At 36.3% G+C, this 20,078-nt stretch overlaps 1 protein-coding gene across 2 annotated transcripts in view; it reads right to left on the bottom strand.

Moving 5' to 3' along the window:
• Window positions 1-330: 330 nt before the first annotated feature.
• TrpRS-m (Tryptophanyl-tRNA synthetase, mitochondrial) overlaps window positions 331-20,078 on the bottom strand; it is a 42,943-nt gene continuing 23,195 nt past the window's right edge. For both annotated transcript variants that reach the window (XM_089108348.1, XM_089108349.1), the window contains 2 exons: window positions 10,646-10,770; window positions 331-878 (listed from right to left, as the gene is read on the bottom strand). In XM_089108348.1, coding sequence (XP_088964474.1) covers window positions 418-878; window positions 10,646-10,770 — 586 coding nt within the window. In that variant the 3' untranslated portion in view covers window positions 331-417. The remainder of the gene's footprint in view (window positions 879-10,645; window positions 10,771-20,078) is intronic.

Genomic DNA, 20,078 nt, shown 5'->3' with positions numbered 1-20,078 from the left:
ATAAATTGCGAAGCAATAACTTTTTTCGTTTTAAGTTTCAATTTTGCTCTTTATTCAATCAGAAAATTTTGTTAAAAAATTAATTTTAGAAAAATCGATTACTGCTTGTGTTACATGTTTTAAGCCTTTAATTGTTATCTAGAATTTTGTTTACATTCCACGATTCTTCTTTCAAATTCTATTTCAGAAGCAATCTTTCACAAATTCGACCAACAGAATTCTTTGAAGTTTCACTACAGCTAAAATTTAATGCTTGGATATAATTTTATGGTTTAACACGAAAACGGCATATAAAAGAGAAGGCAAGGACTACAACAATTGTATAATTAGTCAAAAATAATAATATAATTAAAATTATATTATGAATTATAATATAATATAATTAGGCAAAAATTAAGCTCAAGTAAAATCAATTTATTAATATTCTAAAGATAATCCCATTACACTTTTAACTTCACTGAGCGTTTTATTGGCAACAGTTCTAGCCCTTTCTGCCCCATCTCTGAGTACTGATATCAAATAGCCTTTCTCATTTATTAATCTATGATAATTACTTTGGATAGGCCTCAACATTTCAATAACACTATCAGCAACCACCAACTTATATTTTCCAGTGTCAATATTACTGCTTCTTTCACAAATTTCGTCAGGAGTGAGGCCCGTCGATAATGACTCAATAAGAATTAAATTACTAACAGATGCTCTATTTTCTGGATCGAAAGTCACTTCAGATGTAAAATCCGTTAAGGCTTTCCGAAATTTATCGGTGATTAATTCTGGAGGGTCAGTAAGCCCAATATAACTTCTTGGATCTGGATCTGATTTGGACATTTTTTTCGCTGGATCTCTCAAACTCTTAACTCGGGAATCCGGTCCATCTAGAAAAAAAGGTCTGACTATATTCAAAGACATATAAACTTTTGAAGATACTCTTTTTAGTTTATTCTAAACTGTTGGTTCAGCGTAGAGCATACGACCCTCTATGGGTTGAGAAATATACATTTAACGGAAGAGGAGGGGCAGGGGTTCAAGTTCTAGTGTAGCTGATTAATTGGTTTGGAACGGGTGTCATTGGTATGACTGTAAGCTCAGCCGGCGTCAACCCAGCCCCAAACGGGCACCGAAAGAAATCTGGGGGGAAACACGGGAAGCGTCAGATGATTTTCCCCCAACCACACATAACACTTTTGGCCAAAGGCAGAAAATAAGGAGATCGGGGTACTTGTTAATTAAACGAAGCACACTCAAGAATTAGTCTTAGGTTAGATTTAAGCATTAAGTTAGGTCAAGTTTAAGTATAGCAGGTCTGCATGCAACACGTCTTAGCTACAATTATCCTGAATATTATGAAGTAAGGATTGTTTTCTAACTTCACGCTGTCCAGATACTTTACCCCCCCCCCCTAAAGTGCAAATATATAGTCCAAATTTTATAAGACCAGTGCATTCTATCAGCAGTCACTTTTCTTTGTGGCTATGAAACCATTTTTCTGAGATCTAACATAAGCGTGATTCTTCAGCGTGTTTCGTTTAATTAACAAGTACCGAGATCAGTACTTAGGCTACGCGGACAACTGGTTGGCATGCGAAAGGACTCAGAAATTGTTTAGATTAGGTAATTAGGGTATAACTTTCGCCTTACATATAAGTTCCAAATAATAATAATCATTTGAAAGAGAGGAAGGGCATCAAGATTCTTGGGCTTCTAAGGTGGCACTTGGCCAGTCCCATACCCTGTGAAAATATCTTAAGATTTCAACGATCTTTCCTACAATTCCTGATATTTTCCAGATAGTTCTCCTATTTATTTGGTTTGTTTCCAAAGCTGTGCCCCCTCCCAACAATAGAAGTTCCTGTGTACATCCCTGTCCATACGGAAAAAGAAAAATATGGAAAATTAAAATAAAAATTACTAAAATAAATATAAATAAACAAAACATATAAAAAAGAAAAATACAGTTCTTTCCATTAAAAAAAAAAATATTCAGCGACTAATGAACTTTTTTAGATACTTTTCAGATTTGTTAACCTAGGAGTTCCCAACGTAGGGTGCACGACTCTCTGGGGGATGGGTAATTTACATTTAACGGGGGGGGGGGGGTCAGGCATTGCTTGTAGGTAATTAGCCTATAACTTTCACCTTCATGTGAAAGTAAGTGTGCCAAAGAGGCAAAGAGGCATGACAGAAGTATGCTGTAAAAGATGTACATTAGGTGGAAGAGAGAGGGTGCTAAATCATGTGACAAAGAGAAAGGGCACCAGGACTCTTAACTTACTAAAGTCGCACTTGGCCAGCCCAATCCCCCCTGAAAATATCTGAAGATTTCCCCGATGTTTTTTTTTACAATTTCTGATACTTTCCACATAATCCGCCAACTAGTTTGGTTTGTTTCCAAAGTTGTACCCCTTCCCATAACACAAGTTCCAGCGCACCTGCCTGTAACAGGGCATATATTTTGTAATAAATGTTTTCTTATCCAGCTATGCAGACAGATAAAGACACCATCCCACATAGATTTTTTAATTACAAATAAGTATAAAAATTCACAATTTGCTAGAGCCCCTTTTCTTACTCTGCATGTCTGAAAAGGGGGATTAAATAGATTAAGCGATCTTTCGAAATACTGCATCTGTTCTAAGTCAGGTTCAACAACTAACACCCTACAGCATACAGTCCCTCTTTGTGACAATCACAAAGTTAAACAGAATTACAAATCCGACTGTTTCTTTCTTTTTAGAGTATTTTTGGTGACTTTATACTTATACACAACACAAAAAAAAAAAAAAAAAAATGACACGACGGATATGGGTCAGGGCTACCACTAAATTCATAATACAAAATGTTCTGAAGCAGGAAAAAAGGAATTCGAAAATTTCTATAATAATAATAATAATAATAATTTATTTATGCCCGCTCATACAAAAAAAGGAAAGCTGAGTAAGGAAAAGGAGAAAAGAAAAACAAAAACACTTCAACACCAAAGAATAAACTCAAACAACAACTTCTTCATTCGCACTCGTATATAAGGTGTAGGGGCAGAAATTCGCACAAAGTTTCCATTACCCTTTTTGGGCGTTTCTTTCGGAGGATGGCATAATGTCTGTCTGTTCAACCATATTTTGGGAACGCAGGATGAATGTGTTTCTTTCACGGAGCGGATATCTAAGTAAAAACTTTAGATACTTGCAATAGATTGACCGGAGTTTTAGTCTATCAGTTTGGGTGAACCAATCCCACAATTGCGATACATAGAGCAGGTGAGGGAGAGCAACTGCTGCATAAAGCTTTGCAAGAATTTTCCTGTTTAGGCTAAACTTCAAAGAGACAAGTTTGCCGTAACTTGATCGAATACTTTTAGATATTGTATCTATTATCAATAAACATGAACTTCTTATATCTTGACCATACGTTATTCTAAGACACTTCATAGAGTTTCCCGGAAAAATTTTCGTTCGTCCCACCTTTACATATGTGTTTTCACTGCATAGTTGCTTTTTTTGCCGAAGAAGTAAATTCCAGAAACTCAGCCTTAAGTGCGTTAACTCGTAAACCAATACTTTCATATCCAGTAATCAGGCTGTCAATATTCACTAGCAGAGATACAAGATTGCAACTTAAAATTAGCAGGTCATCCCCATACAAAAGCAGGCTGATGTTGCAAAGATTGATGCTAAATCCTCTGGAGATATTCTTTGCTATTCCAGATGTCAGGGTGTTAAATAGGATAGGGCTTAAAACAGATTCTAGACAGAGACATCGCAAAAGTCTGATTAGTCTACTCAGAAGACCTCTGGCCATTTTAACTTTCATAAGACTCCTTGAATACCGATATGACAGAAGTACTACAATATGTGCACTTACCCCACATTCAAGTAAGTTTAGAAGTACCTGGGACTACAACCGAGTCAAAGGCAGCCAAAATATCTACACTGCACATGAGAAGGGAAAACCCCAGTCTATGGGCTTTATCGATAGCTTTCTTTAACAATCTATGCACAAACGCGCAACTCAGATTTCGGCAGAACCCGAACTGCCGGTAATCTAGTCTATACTTTCCCGAAATTTCTGGAAGCAGAAGTAGCTCCAGGACCTTACTTAGAACACTAGACACCGGTAATTGGTCTGTATCCTGTGCACAGATTTGGGTTTTTTCCCTTTTTGGGGATATTTGACAGTACTCCGGCGCAAAATGAATCGGGAACCATCCCAGTATCGACACACATCAGGAGCAGGAGAGAGACGTGTTCAAATAATAGGTCTGTACCGTGCCGTAAGTTATCCAGACATATCCCGTCAAGACCAGGTGCTTTTCCGCGTTTTAACTTGCTCGCTATTTTCACTACAGCGGATTTCGTTATGACAAAGGTATTTCGCACTTTTAATAGGGTTTTGAGTTTATCATCTAAATATTTGTCACAATCCTGCTCCAGGCTGGGGTCTTTGGAACCGAACACTGCAGAGTAATGCTTCACCCATTCATCCTCCGGGATATCAGAGGAGCACGTTTTAGCACTAGTTTGAGAAGTTTTGAAGAGCTTCCACATTACATTCGGATCTTTTACCGCCTCCAAAACAACTGGAATATTAGCCCTGATCGGAGCTTGTCGGACTCTTTCCAAATATTGTATCACAATTTTGCTCGTTTTTTCGCTTGTTTTACCAAAGGACACTTGTCCAACCCTGGTTTCTGAGAACCAGGACGGACCTTCCGGCTAGGGACGGCTAACTTCCGCGGTTTTCAGGGCGTGGCAAATTTCCTCACAGTAGAAGTTTAATGCGACCGGGTCTCGTACACCGTGTAGTAACAGCTGATACGGCGCTTTAATTTTACTCAAGATTGTGTCACAGGTGTATTGATAAAGCACGGTGTCTATCTTTTTCCACTCAGCTTTTGTGTCTATTAGCTGCTCTGGTGGCGGCCGACTGAAATGGGATACAGAAGGATAGACCCAAATGATCACTGCAGGTATGGTCGGAATCAACACCGACCCTCTCCATTAGTGGGAAGTTTGTTACTATGTGGTCAATGTTACTCGTAGATCCACTATTGTGTATATAGGTAAACTGCTGATCTTTGTCACAAACAGATACCCCATATGGTAATGCTGCTAGAAGAATGTCTGTTAGTTTACAAGGTACAGATGGGTTGCACTCGAAATCTCCACAGATTAGAAAACGTCTGTTGCCGATTCCGCACAGGAGTCTGCTTAAACGACTACACGCTTCGGCATAGCGTTTCTCAGAACGATCTTTATTCAGGTTTGTTGGAAGATATACATTGATGAGGAAAAAGTTAGCCGACCCCACAAATTCCACAGAAGTGTAATAGTCGCAGGACTTATACAACCTACAGAGGATCTGGTCGTCCACTAAAACAGCGGTGCCGCCACTGGGTCTTCCTCGCGTAAATTGTCGTTTAGCTTCATGCATGAAAACAGATTTGCGCGGGAAGGACTGGAACAGGGCAAAATTGTCCTTGGTAAGCAGATGCTCCTGCACACAAATTACATTATAATCGGAGCAGATTCCACTTAGATAGTCTATTTTCCCAGCGTTATGACCGTAGAGGTTTCGGCAAAAGACCTTTAGCTTGTTCATTTTCGAAGCTGAGGCGCTTTGTTCATAGCTTTTCTTACAGCTGGGCAGAACAGGCTATAGCTTGGGTGCTCGTTCTTTCCGTTGGGGCAGAGGGCACACTTAACACTGTTCGATTGACACGGGGCTTCTCTTGTCAATTCATTGGGGCCTGCACAGCGAGGGCAGCAAGGTTGGTTGCTGCATTCTCGAGCCAAGTGTTCGAACAACTGACACTTGAAGCACCTTTTTGGGAGTTCTTTAAACGCCGTTGCTTTGAGATGGGTGTACTCAACATAGATACCTTGCCGTATAGCCCTGTCACGTGATGATGCATCAGCAAACGCAAGTCGAACTGTCTGTGAAGTCCCATAGCTTCTGTCCATTTTAGCTTCTGTGACATTGGGGTTACCGGCAATTATCTCTTCTGGGGTAGTACCCGGTGGAACGAGTAGAAAATTCAATTCAATTGAATTGGATTGAATCTTCTGCACATGCCCAGGGGTTATAAACTCCTCGATAAACCGTTTCTGATTTGAACACGACTCAGTCTTATCAGGGGCTAGACCACTAATGAACACCCGATTAAGCAGTTTTTTCAGGTGCTGGGGGCGGGGGCCAGTCAGAAGGCTGGGGCAGAGCAGCTTTGCATTGATCAATCATTGTTTCTAGCTTTTCGACACACTCGTTTACGCAGACCGTCATGGATGTGATCACATCCTGTGGGATACGGGGTATTTCAGAAATTTTCCAAATCGTGAACTTGACATTAAACTTACCATTGTTCCGTAGGGTTTTCACCGTGTCATACATGTAGCTGAACAGCACATCATGTCCAATTTAGAACCTTCTACCTTTTAACAGACTTTCATCGTATGCATCCAAAATATTATTCAACTCGTCATGCGCTTCACGAATTTGTTCACGAGCATAGAACTTGACTCCAGTGCTGCTTACTGAATCTTTCGTAATATTCTGATGCCTTAGGCATGTTTCAACAAAGTTCAGTACCGGCGAATATATATACCGATAATTTACCATCGCCACGACAAATCACGCAAGCATATCCGAAATCACAGTCCAAGGTCAAGCCCAGCGGGTACCACGGCTCTTGCAGACAACTCCCTTACCACTCTTCTGCTTACTTCTCCCCTGTCACCTTTATCGCAGCGCAATTGCCTGTTCAGTTCCGGAAACTATTTTTGAATTTTGGCTTATTTTCAATCATTAAAGAAGGTGGCAACACTGCACTGTAAAATTCGGGCGCACTTTCCACCTCTAAGATAATTAAATCTTACTGTCTGAGTCTCTGTACTAATTAGGTCCCAAGAGAAATTAAATTCAGGCTGCAAAAATGACAATAGCAAATAAATAAAATAAGCCGATTATAAATGTCTGTAGGGAATTGCACAGGTTGAAATCTTACTTTATTAAAAGGTTAATATCCAAAGACAAGGTGTTTACTCAACGAACTCTCGATCAAGACTATTAAATCTAGAACTGAATTGCCTAACAAGAAAGAACATTGGCTGCTAAATGACGTGGCTCTTTTTATTCAAAACGATAATGCAACCGTACTTGACACATCCTCCATTTGGTTCTAGACGTTTACCCCTCCGGAAAATACCTCTCCTCCTTGGAAAATAAGGCTTTCCAAATTTGAGAATTTTATTTGAGTTTTGTTTTTTTTATTTTCGTAGGGAGAAGGAATTTTGGTACTTGTGTATTATACCCCACTCACTCAAATTTACGCTGTGTAAAACACGAGAACGAACCGGTTTTTTCGTTAGGTTCTTTAAGCTTGGCGCGAAACAAGACAAAGACAAGTGACAGAATAGATGGGAAGTATATAATTTGGGCTATATATTTGCACATAAGGGATAAAGTATTTGCACAGTTCGAACTCAGAAAACAATTCTAACTTAATAATATGCAGAATAATCGCACCCAAAACATTTCACATGAAGACCCACCATACTTTACCCCCCCCCCCCTTAATGTGCAAATATATAGCCCAAATTTGTTTCTAAAGTAACGAAGAAACTAAAGAAGAAACCGGTTTGTTCTCGAGTTTTACACATCGTAAACTTGAGTGAGTGGTGTATAATACACAAGTACCGAAATTCTTCATTGAGAAAGAGCCGAATTTCCCCTTATTATTTAAAAACGATCAGAAATTTAATTAAAAATACAAGTTTTTTCAACTGAAAGTAAGCAGCATCATCAAACCTTAAAATAACCAGAAATTATTACGCATATGAAAGGAATTGCCCCCTCCACAAAACCTTGCTCTTTACGCTAAAGTTTTCACTTTTTGTCCTTATTCTTTAAGAACGATTCCTGAAACACAATGGCCGTTTAATTAGAACAATGAACTTCATTCTAAAATTCTAAAAAAAAACAACTTTAAATTAAGAGTGAGGTCTTGAGGAGGTGGCAACCCTTTTCATTATACGTAATGATTTCTGTTCGTTTTAAGGTTTGATGTTGCTCCTTACTTTCAGTTGAAAACTTGTTTTTTTTTATATTTAATTATTTACAGATAGTATTTGTTAATGGGAAACATGCTTGTTCCGTATATTCTGTAGTACTTTTAACGGTTGTTTTTAGCTTATTTCTATTTGTATAACGATCAATTATAACAAAAATAGAGCAATCTTTCTCTGTGTCTATGTGTTAGATTTTTCGGAAAGATGCAGAGCATGAATATTCTTCGATCCTTTAAATCATCACTTCTAAATTGTCGAGTCTCATTCGTTGCGTTGGTATCGACCTACTTCGCCTGGCCACATTAAATTCTAACCTGACTCGCCTTCGATGCTGTTTCAATTGCAAATGACTGGAGATGCCTCAGAGGAAAACTCCGTTAAAAATGGGCAGACAGGGACGCATCCAGGATTTTGCTCGAGAAAGGGGGGTTGTTTTTTAGGAGGGGAGGGGGTACAGAAAAAACTTTACAAAAATCCTCAACAATTTGTTTATATGCATTTTTGTTGATTGTTCATGGGTTGCACAAAAATTTGAAGGAGGGGGGGGGGCTTAAACCCGGTAGCCAAACCTCTGGACATGGCCTTGCGGACATACGTCATCCACAGTTAACTTACTGCATGAATGAATGACCGCAATGAAGATCCTACTCTCACCCAGTAAAAACGATTCTGAAAATGACTAACAGCACTGATGTTGTTGCTGTTGACGCTGCTGAGCCAGAACTTTAAGTCAAAGTAAGTCTAGGGACTGAATAAATGGCTTACTTATAACTAGGTAATTTCACACCGGCTGACGCATGAGGTCGGTTCTAAAAACCATTCAGTTTTCACTGGGACAGGTGAATAGCGTATCACCCAACTCCTTCATTGGCTTGGGATAGGCTGCTCTTCAAGTTCATGTAATCCAAGTCTCCAAGTGCTGAAAAAATGTGCCTACGACTTTGCATTCTTTTTTAGATTGGCAGCAGCTTTTTCTTTAAAAGTTTTCTAGCTCAGTAAAGCTGGTTTTCAATCAAATATGCCTGTCAGGATTCGACCACTGACATCAATTAATTATTTTCGCCAAAATTTTACCGTTGTCAGGGCTTAGCTTGATCTTGGAACAGAAACAAACAGAATATTCGACCAAATGAAGATACTTTCTTCATCAGGCGGCATGATATCCGACTGCTAATATAACATTTCAAGATCCAGTCAAGGAACCAGTTTTCAGCTTCAGCACCGACAAGAAAACATTTCATCATTTGCTGTATAGTATCCTTTCTCAGATTTTCTTTCAAAGGTACCAGTTTCTTAAAAAAAATCTTGCGGACCATGTGTGGCGTTACTGCACGATTCGTCTACAGGCATCACTTGATGATTTTCGCTGAAAAGAATTTTCGTCTTCAGTCAGGGCTTAGCTCGATCTCGGAACAGGAAAGGACTGGATACTCGCCCATACAAAGCTGATTTTCCTTGAACGGCGCAATGTCCTGATGCAAAATATTGCGGCTTCTGATGTAGAATTTGGCTCTTGTGACCAATCATATAAAATACAACTCCAAAAAACGGGTTTTCAATTGCAGCACATACATTAAAATATTTCATCATAATAATATAGTGGTAAAATATACTATTTGGCATTCCTTTCTGGATTAACATTCAAAACCTAGAGAATTCAATTTTCCTTTTTAATATGACATACCTACCAGGATTCATTTACTGATATCATTTGATGAACATAATTTATTGTCTCATATCAGAGCTGAACTGAATATTCACTAGTAAGACTTTTTTTCATTAGACGACGTAGAATCCGGTAGCCGAAGCGAAATTTAACCCCGATCAGAGTTTTTCACTGCAATGTGAAGGTAAATATACTACTTGGCATTCATTTTTTTGAACAAAATTGAAAGGTATCAGTCTTTAAACAAAAAAAGATTTTTGATAATAAAAGGTTTCCCGCCTCTAGTCAGAGCTGGACTGAATATTCACTACACGATGCTTTTTTGTTAACCGAAGTGAAATTCGGCTGTCGAAGCGAAATTTCTTTTCAGACAGAGCCTAATTTGACAAGCTGCATTTTTGGATGGCTGATTTCTATAAAATTAACAAGCGACGAGACCAGGTAAAGAACCAAGACAATCAAAGATATAAATTCTCTCCATGGAATTCATTCATTAATTCATTCGCACCAATTCAAGACAGAAATTTTCTTTATCTTCATGAGGTTGAGTATGTTCATAGAAAGTTTGGCTCTTAAAAAAGATTAAACATTCTTCCGTTTTTATTAGTTTACATTAAGCACATATTAGCAATGAAAAACGTGATGTCTCCCTAAAATTTCTGAATAATCATAATCAATTTGAGATTGCACAATATCATTATGATTATTAATCAGTTTCACTATGATCATTAATTTGATTTCTCCGTATTTGATTATTATTTAGTTCTCAAGCATCCTTGCAAATTTTTTACGCCCTTCTGCCATACAACCACCAGTTTTTTAGAAGTCTTTTTTTTATTGATTTTTAGAAAGGCTATTGCTAAATAAAACAAAAGCACGAGGGAAGAACTTAAAATAAAGATGACAAAGGAAATACCTGAAATTAAGGCAGTAGGTCTGACTAAAACTTTAGACTTGTAGGTATGATTGAAAACTCGCTGCAGGTCTTGAGCCAATTGGATATGTTGGGATTGATCCTCTCCAACTGGGACATATGTGGTTCTTATAGAAAGATAAAAAATAATAATACTTTAATAAAAATAAGAACAAATTTTAATTACACATCAAAGATAGATTTGATAGTGCAGGAATTGGAATACACGGTATATACACAGAAAAAACAAAAACGTGTCATTACTACAAGCGTATCTACAACTCGAATAAAAAAAGAAGTAAAAACTGGGCAAATCATGGAATGTGACATCCATTATCTCAAAATACGGACACAAAAACAAAGCAAAAAGCTTAACAAACAGTGTTGCTGCCCTGTAAAATGGTACAGCCGTGAGATAAGCCCAGCCATTAGGGGCACTACGATACGCAAATATATGATATTCAACTGATAAAAATGCGACCAAATTGAGCTAAATGAACAGCTGGGTTCAATGGGAAGAACTCGGTATTTCTCAATTATACGACATATTTTCGGCTTCTTCCTTCTTTTACGGTATTATTTTTTTAGTTAGTTTGGGTTTTTAATAACCTCTAGAAAAAAATAATAATAATTAAACAAAGAGAAATGAAAGAGAAATTAAATCAGCTCAAAAACACGAAGAAACCGGAATAAAACAGAGTAAAAAAGAAGCATTTACTGTTTTACCTTATTTAGTTTTTTTTTCATTAGATTTTACTGAGTGTTTTACTTTTATTGAACTACAACTGTTTCGAGGGTCAAATCCTCAATTTTTTTTTTTTTAAGAACTTATTTTACGGATTTTTATCGAACCTGTTTAAATTTAACTGTTTATAGATAATGATGTGAAATTCATTACATGCAGGTAATATTATGGCTATATGTGAAGGAAAGGTAGGCATGTTCTCTATATGACGTTTTAGTATAAAGTATAAATCATTTAAACTAAGCATGAACATAATTACTTTTCTGTTCTAAAAGATTTACAGAAAATTAAAAAAGTGAAATGGAAATATTTTCGTCTAGATACACTAAGCTGTAGTTTTTTCCTTCTACCCAGAAAAACTGAAATTTTTTCAGACTAAAACTGAAAGCAAGAAGCGGTTATGAGGTAATTTGTAAATGATCAAGGATGAATTTCTCTATCAGGAACAACTTTAATTTTTAGTCTGAAAAAATTTCAATTTTCCCAGGCAGCAGAATTTTTCTAGAATGATTTTCACTGAACAGTTTTTCATCTTCAGTCAGGGCTTAGCTCGATCTTGGTACCGGAAAGGACTAAAAGCATTCGGAGAAAAAAGCGGTTTCTGAACAAGTTTTTCCACGTTACAAATGCTACTGTACGACGAAAGACGTTTCAGCCACGGATAACCGAAGTGATCAAATACCCGAAGTAGAGATACATCAAGCCCGTGATTCTTCGTACGCCCAAAAACTTGACTACCGAAAGTCGTCATCCATGCGGCACCATGCGGTGACAGCCATGTGGCACCAGAAGAAGAGGACACCTCAAAAACACCTCAAAAAGACATAGCTAACGAGCTGACCTTAAAAACCTCAATAGCTCGCTTCAATCTGAATGGAAGGATGTTTGAGCAGCCGCAGAAATGCGTAATGACTGGCGAGTCTTCTTGAGTGGCCTAAGCGCCTCTAGCGGAACAGGAGGTGATCCTGAAACATCTAAATAGTTTGGTTTGTTTTAAGTTCTTCTTATTTTCCTTTTCCACAATAAAACATAAACGAAACATCCCTTGAATATACTACCTTTACCTCCTAACATTGTCGTTGCGAGTAGCATCTGAAATATTAAAAATTAAATTTTAGTATTCACTCGTCCAGTAGCTTTTGGTGTTTGAACTTATTCTAAGCCTTGAAATATTAAAAATTAAATTTTAGTATTCACTCGTCCAGTAGCTTTTGGTGTTTGAATTTATTCTAAGCCTTGCTCTGATCTGGATATCGGGGAGCCTTGGCAAACTGAGATCTACTTAAAACTAAAAAGTTTATCTAGGAGGGTGAAAAAGGCTTCCAGATGCAATAGAGATCAAAGCAGAAAAAGAAAAATTTTCGACTGAAAGATTGATATATTGCAACGAATTCAACGAGATCATTGACTTCCAACGATTTCAACTAGAAAACGAGGATCCTTGACCAATCGTAGTAATCATTCTTAAAAAGATCAAAGCAGAACATAAGAAAAGAATTATCTATAAACGGCTAATCTGTATGATTCCTTTAAAACGCCCTGATTCCAGTCGCTTCAAACAGGATCTTGGCAATCGGGATTGGCTTTAGTATTGGAAACTCAATTTCACAACACACACACACACAAACACACACAAAAAAAAAACATATAATCAAATCAGAAAATAACAACAAATCTTCACCTGAAACGCTTGATTCGAACCCTTCATTTCAAATGACGTTCCTGATTTCAATACTTCAACTAGAGAACGAACAGCACCATTGGCAAATCGACATCACATTAAAACTAGGAAACGCAATAGCCTCCAAATTCTTAGAAAATATAACAAGCAATTCAAAATATTAAACTGAAAGATAAAGATCTTTTAACGGCTAATATTAATGGAGTTACTCATTTCAATGTCTTCAATTTGAAATGGATGGGCCTAAACAAATCGAGATTCACTTAAAAATAGAATCTAGGAGAAAAAGAAACTCAATCAACGATCTCTTGATACTTTTTTCAATAATCAATAGAAAGTCCATAAGCATTGAAATTGCAAAGAAAACAAAACCTATAATTATATTATTTTGAATTATATTCTTATTTATATATATATATATATATATATATATATATATATATATATATATATATATATATATATATATGTATATATATATATATATATATATATATACATATATATATATATATATATATATATATATATATATATATATATATATATATATATATATATATATATATATATATTAATTAATTATATATAATTATATATATTAATTATACTATATTTATATTAATTAATTATATATATTAATTACATCACATTAAAACTAGGAAACGTAATAGCCTCCAATTTCTTAGAAAATTGATTTCTTAGAACTAGCGATTCAAAATATTAAACTGAAAGATAAAGATCTTTTAACGGCTAATTTTAATGGAGTTACTCATTTCAATGTCCAACTTGAGATGGAGGGGCCTAAACAAATCGAGATTCTTAAAGAATCTGGAGAAAAGTCAATCAACGATCTCTTGATACTTTTTTCAATAATCAATAGAAATTCCATAAGCATTGAAATTGCAAGAAACAAAATGTATATAATTATAATTTTTGACACGATGACTTGATGACAATTTTTGACACGATGACAATTTTTCACGATGACTTGAAATATTAATCGATTTTCAAATTCTATATAGATAAGATATTCATTAACAAAAATTGCTACCACAAGCCCCCAAGGGCCGAATTTTGAATTTCTGAGTCGATAGATAAATCATGGCGAAAAAAAAAACAAACATAAGAGACGAGAACTAAAAAGACTGGCTGGCATATGCCAAAATTAAAATTATCACAATGAAAAATCATCCATTAAACAATATACTAAGAAATGTCATGACAATTTCAAAAGATAAAAACCGGTGAAAGTCAATACAATAAAAATAAATAAATATGTAAAATAAAAAGAAAACAAAAGCGACATTACAAAAAGGAAGGACAAGCGAACAATACAATAGCGTCAGTATCCACTGACGAAAGAAGGAAGCTAGCGGGATGTTTTGTTAACAACTAAAATCTAAGGTCATTATTCCCAACGTGGGGTATATTACCCACCGGTGAAGCATGAAAATATTTTTGTGGGTCATTGAAAGAACGTGCACCCTTCATCTGACTTTACTTTAGATCTTCTATTAAAAAAAAAAAAAAAAAAAAAAAAAAAAAAAAAAACTTTTCATGCGAATGGCGCCACATTCAAATGCATTTAAAAGGCACAAAAAAAATGTGTTGCGATGTTATACATAGTATAAAAGGGTTCTAGGCGTTTACCCCCCGCGGAAAATACCCCCCCCCCCCGAAAAATACCCCACGTGGAAAATAAGGCTTTCCGAATTTGAGAATTTTATTTGAGTTTTATTTTTCTAATTTCCACAGGGGGAAGGAATTCTGGTACTTGTGTATTATGCGCCACTCACTCAAGTTTACGCTGTGTAAAATTCGAGAACACGTCGATTTTTTTTTAATTTCTTCGTTACTTTAGAAATAAATTTGCGCTATAGATTTGCACATTAGGGGGGGGGGGTAAGCATAACGGGTCTGCGTCCAAAATGTGTTTGGTACAATTATTCTGCATATTAGATAGATAGACAAATAAGTGTATTTTAAAGCCAAATATACGGCCATGAACACAGTAAAATAACATAAATGAAAGGCATAAATAACATAAACTTTGATCAGCGATCAAACAGTTCGTGGTAACGAACTGTAAGTAAGGAGCGACCCGGTTCAATAGTAACCGAAACTCTAAACAACGGAATTTAGAAACGGAAGTTTACCCGTTTGGTTAAGACTAACCCGATGGGTTAGTCTTACCCATCAAAAGTTACGAGCCTGAAAATAATTGCCGAAAAAAGTGATACAATCTTAATGAAAATCAAACCATAAGATTAACCGTAACAGAAAACCCTACTGTAGATGTTCCAAGCTCCTATCTGCAAAAATGTTGAATCTTGTATTTTTTGCCAGAAGAAAGATCATGGATGCTTGTTTATTTTTTTTTTTCCAGGGGTGATCGTATCGACCAAGTGGTCCTAGAATATCGTGAGAGGGCTCATTTGAACGGAAATGAAAAGTTCTAGTGCCCTTTTTAGGTAACCAAAAAAATTGGAGGACAATTTGGCCCACTCCCACGCTAATTTTTTTCCCAAAGTCACCCAATCAAAATTTTGAGATAGCCATTTTGTTCAACATGGTCTAAAAAGTATAATAAATATGTCTTTGAGGATAACATAATCCCCCAAAGTTTCCGGGAGAAGGGCTGCAAGCTATGAACTTTGCCCATTGTTTAAATATAGTATTGATTATTGGGAAGTATACAGACGTTTTCAGGAGGGATTTTTTCTGGTGGTGGGGGTTTCTTCGTTACTTTAGAAATAAATTTGCGCTATAGATTTTCATATTAGGGGGGGTAAGCATAGTGGGTCTACATGCAAAATGTGTTTAGTACAATTATTCTGCATATTAGATGGATAGACAAATAAGTGCATTTTAAAACCAAATATACGGCCATGAACACAGTAAAATAACATAAATGAAAGGCATAAATAACATAAAATTTGATCAGCGATCAAAAAGTTCTTGGTAATGAACTGTAAGTAAAGAGCGACCCGGCTCAATAGTAACCGAAACTCTAAAAAATAGAATTTTTATACCAGTAGATACATCAAAAGAATTGGATCTTTATGGTGATTAAATAAAAAAAACAAGTTTTTTTTAACTGAAAGTAAGGAACGACGTTAAAACTTAAAACGAACAGAAATTATTCCGTATATGAAGGGGGCTGTCCCCTCCTCAACGCCTCGCTCTTTACGCTAAAGTTTTTTTATTGTTTAAAAAAATAGAGTTGTGAGAAAGTCAAACTTTAGCGTAAAGAGCGAGGCGTTGAGGAGGGGACAGCCCCTTCATATACGGAATAATTTCTGTTCGTTTTAAGTTTTAACGTCGTTCCTTACTTTCAGTTAAAAAAACTTGTTTTTTTTATTTAATTTTTGAACGTTTTTGAATTAATGCAGGTTTTGATTTTGGCTCACCGTACATGAATAATTAAAACAAAATTTGCATATTATATTTGGTTAAATGGCTATCTCTAAACTTGTTTAATTTTATTTACGAACGTTTTTATTAGTAATAAATATACGTAACTTATAATTAACTTACGTAACGATCTTCTATATTCATAAATTTTTAACACGTATATTAGGGGGTTCGCCTCCTAGTCAATACCCTGCTCTTTAAACTATAGTTCGAATTTTTTTTCCAGTTCTTTAAAAATGACCTCTTAATCACAATCAGTTGATCAGTTGAAAAACTTGTTATTTTTTATTTAATTCCTGATCTTTTTCTTTAATAATGCTGGGAAATCCGGCGCCCCCTTCATAGCAATGTCCCTTCCCCGATGAAAACTTCCTTCATGGAAAGATCCTTCCATATAGCCCCCGACCCTCTCCTTCCCCCACCTACCAGAAAAATCTCCTCTGAAAAAGTCTGTATACTTCCCAATAACCTATACTATATGTTAACATTGAGTAAAGTTCATAACTTTCAGCCCTCTCCCTGGGGACTTTGGGGGATCAAGTCATCCTAAAAGACATTTTTATCATATTTTCGACTATTCTGAACAAAATGGCTATCTCAAAATTTTGATCGGGTGACTTTGGGAAACAAATGATCGTGGTATGGGGTCTAGTTGCCCTCCATTTTTTTGATGACTTAAAAAGGACACTAGAACTTTTAATTTCCGTTCCAATGAGCCCTCCAACGATACTCTAGGACCATTGGGTCGATACGATCACCCCTGGGGAAAAAAAACAAACAAACAAACAAACAAATAAACACGCATCCGTGATCTTTCTTCTGGCAAAAAATATAAAATTCCACGTTTTTGCAGATAGGAGCTTGAAACTTCTACAATAGGGTTTTCTAATACGCTGAATATGATGGTGTGATTTTCATTAAGGTTCTATAACTTTTAGGGGTCTTTCCCCTTTTTTCGAAAATCAGCCAAATTTTCTCAGGCACGTAACTTTTGATGGGTAAGATTAAACTTAATGAAACTTATATATTTGAAATCAGAATTAAAATCTGATTCTTTTGATGTATCTATTGGCATCAAAATCCCGTTTTTTAGAGTTTCGGTTACCATTGAGCCGGGTCGCTCCTTACTGATTTCAAATATATAAGTTTCATCAAGTTTAGTCTTACCCATCAAAAGTTACGAGTCTGAAAAAATTTGCCGTATTTTCGAAAAAGGGGGAAACACCCCCTAAAAGGGATAGAATCTTAATCAAACCACAAGATTAAGCGCAACAGAAAACCCTACTGTAGATGTTCCAAGCTTCTATCTGCAAAAATGTGGAATTTGGTATTTTTTGCCAGAAGAAAGATCACGGATGCCTGTTTATTTGTTTTTTGACAGGAGTGATCGTATCGATCCATTAGTCCTAGAATATCATGAGAGGGCTCATTTGAACGGGAATTAAAAGTTCTAGTGCCCTTTTTAAGTGACCAAAAAAATTGGAGGGCAACTTGGCCCCCTCCCACGCTCATTTTTTTCCCGAAGTCACCGAATCAAAATTTTGAGATAGCCATTTTGTTCAGCATAGTCGAAAATTTAATAAGCATGTCTTTGAGAATGACTTAATCCCCCAGAGTTCCCGGGGGAAGGGCTGCAAGTTATGAACTTTACCCATTGTTTACATATAGTATTGATTATTGGGAATTACGTGGGAGGATCTTTCCACGAAGGATGTTTCCTTGGGGGAAGGGACATTTCTATGAAGGGGGTGCCGGTTTTCCCAGCATTATTTAAAAAAACGATCAGAAATTAAATAAAAAAACACAAGTTTTTTCAACTGAAAGTAAGGAGTAACATTAAACCTTAAAACGAACAGAAATTATTACGTATATGAGGGGTTCACCCCCTAGTCAATACCTCGCTCTTTAAGCTATTTTTTTTTAGTACTTTCAAAAGAGCCATCTAGTCTAATTAAACAGGCTTTGTGATTCTAACAAAATTTGAACTTTAGCGTAATATTTGAACCAATAATACACAAGTACCAAAACTCCTTCCCCCTACAGAAAAAAAACTCAAATAAAATTCTCAAATTTGGAAAGCCTTATTTTTCATGGGGGATATTTTCCGCGGGGGTATTTTAAACGGGGGTGGGGGGGGGGGGGGGGGGGTTAAACGCTGGCCACCGTATAAAAGGGGTGTGCTTGTAACTGAACTCATGTAACTGATCTTCGGTGCAACTCGAACCCCATTTAACTGAACCCTCGTGCAACCGACCTCCTTTTAACGGGATCCACGTGCAACTCAATCCTTTTAATTGAACCCTGGTGCAATTACACCCCTATGCAACTGAACCCACGTGTAAATCAACTCCCAATTGGCTGAACCCTCGTACAAATGAACCTGGGTGTAATTGGGTGAACCTGTTTAACTGGGCTCCGTGCAACTCTGCGCAAGTGCAATTCAACCCCATTTAACCAAACTCTCATTTGAATAAACACCGTAACATTTGGGCCTCGGATCCAAGATTAGAAATAGGTGTTACTCTGGTTAAACTTTAATTTTAATAGGATGTACTCTCTAGTATAGGGATACACATAAGTCAGAAAGTTATAAAACCGACTCATAAGTTATAAAACGGACTGCGTCTTTGAAATACCTTGGGATAGTAATTAATGAAACTCTATCTTTTAAGCAACATGTAACTTTAACTAGTAAAATTTTGGCAAGAAATCTAGGTATAATAAAGAAACCCCACCATTGTTTTCCTAAATCTGTCCTTTGCCATCTTTATTTTTCTTCTATCCTAAAACCAATAAGAGTTCTACAAAATCATGCAGTAAGAATTTTAGCCGGTATATCGCCACGTAATTCTGTTCGAGAAATTAAACCAACTTTAAAATTTTTGCCAGCTGTAGGCCTTCGTGAATTCTACGTATTGTGGTTTATTTTTGGACTGCAGCAGGGTATTCAACCTCTTTTTTAGTGATTTATTGTCCATTATGTCTGCTGTTCATTCTGACAATATAAAGGGTAGTGTTGACTTTTATGTACCTAGAAGTATTTCTTCCCGTTCACCTTTTCCCGTTTTTTATAGAGGTAAACGGAAATGGAATAGTTTAACTAGTGATATTAAGATTATTGGAGACCCCAATCTATTTAGAACAAATTATTAAAGAACTGCTTTTGCTGAACATAAGTTTTGGCTTGATTTATTTATTCATTTTATTGTGGGGATTTTGTTGATATGATGTTCCCGGAGGAAAGGTATAGTATATGATATTCTTATGTATTTATTGTTTAGTGTCGTGGTATTGGTGGTGTTGGTCGCCAAGTGTTCTTTTTGTTTTAAGGATTTTGTTTTCTCTGCCTCTCCCATGGACAAGCTTTGCTTTTTAGGGGAAGTAGTGTTGGAACCCTTGGTCCCAGTTTGTTCAGATAAATGTCCTTCCCAGATTCTTTTCTTTTGGTCCCTTAATTATTCAGATAAATGCCCTTCCCAGATTCTTTTCTTTTGGTCCCTTAATTATTCTTTTCCCCAAATAATAATCAATAATTTTCCTTTAATTTTGGTGGCGCCATTTTCTGTCCTTTATAATTGCGTAGTTGGTTAAAC

This window comes from Artemia sp. Qi Xiang Cuo, chromosome 2, assembly GCF_049724085.1.
Source record: "Artemia sp. Qi Xiang Cuo chromosome 2, ASM4972408v1, whole genome shotgun sequence".
NCBI classification, from domain to species: Eukaryota; Metazoa; Arthropoda; class Branchiopoda; order Anostraca; family Artemiidae; genus Artemia; species Artemia sp. Qi Xiang Cuo.
Note: the sequence above shows the minus strand (reverse complement) of the source record. Positions and strands in the feature narration are given on the sequence as shown.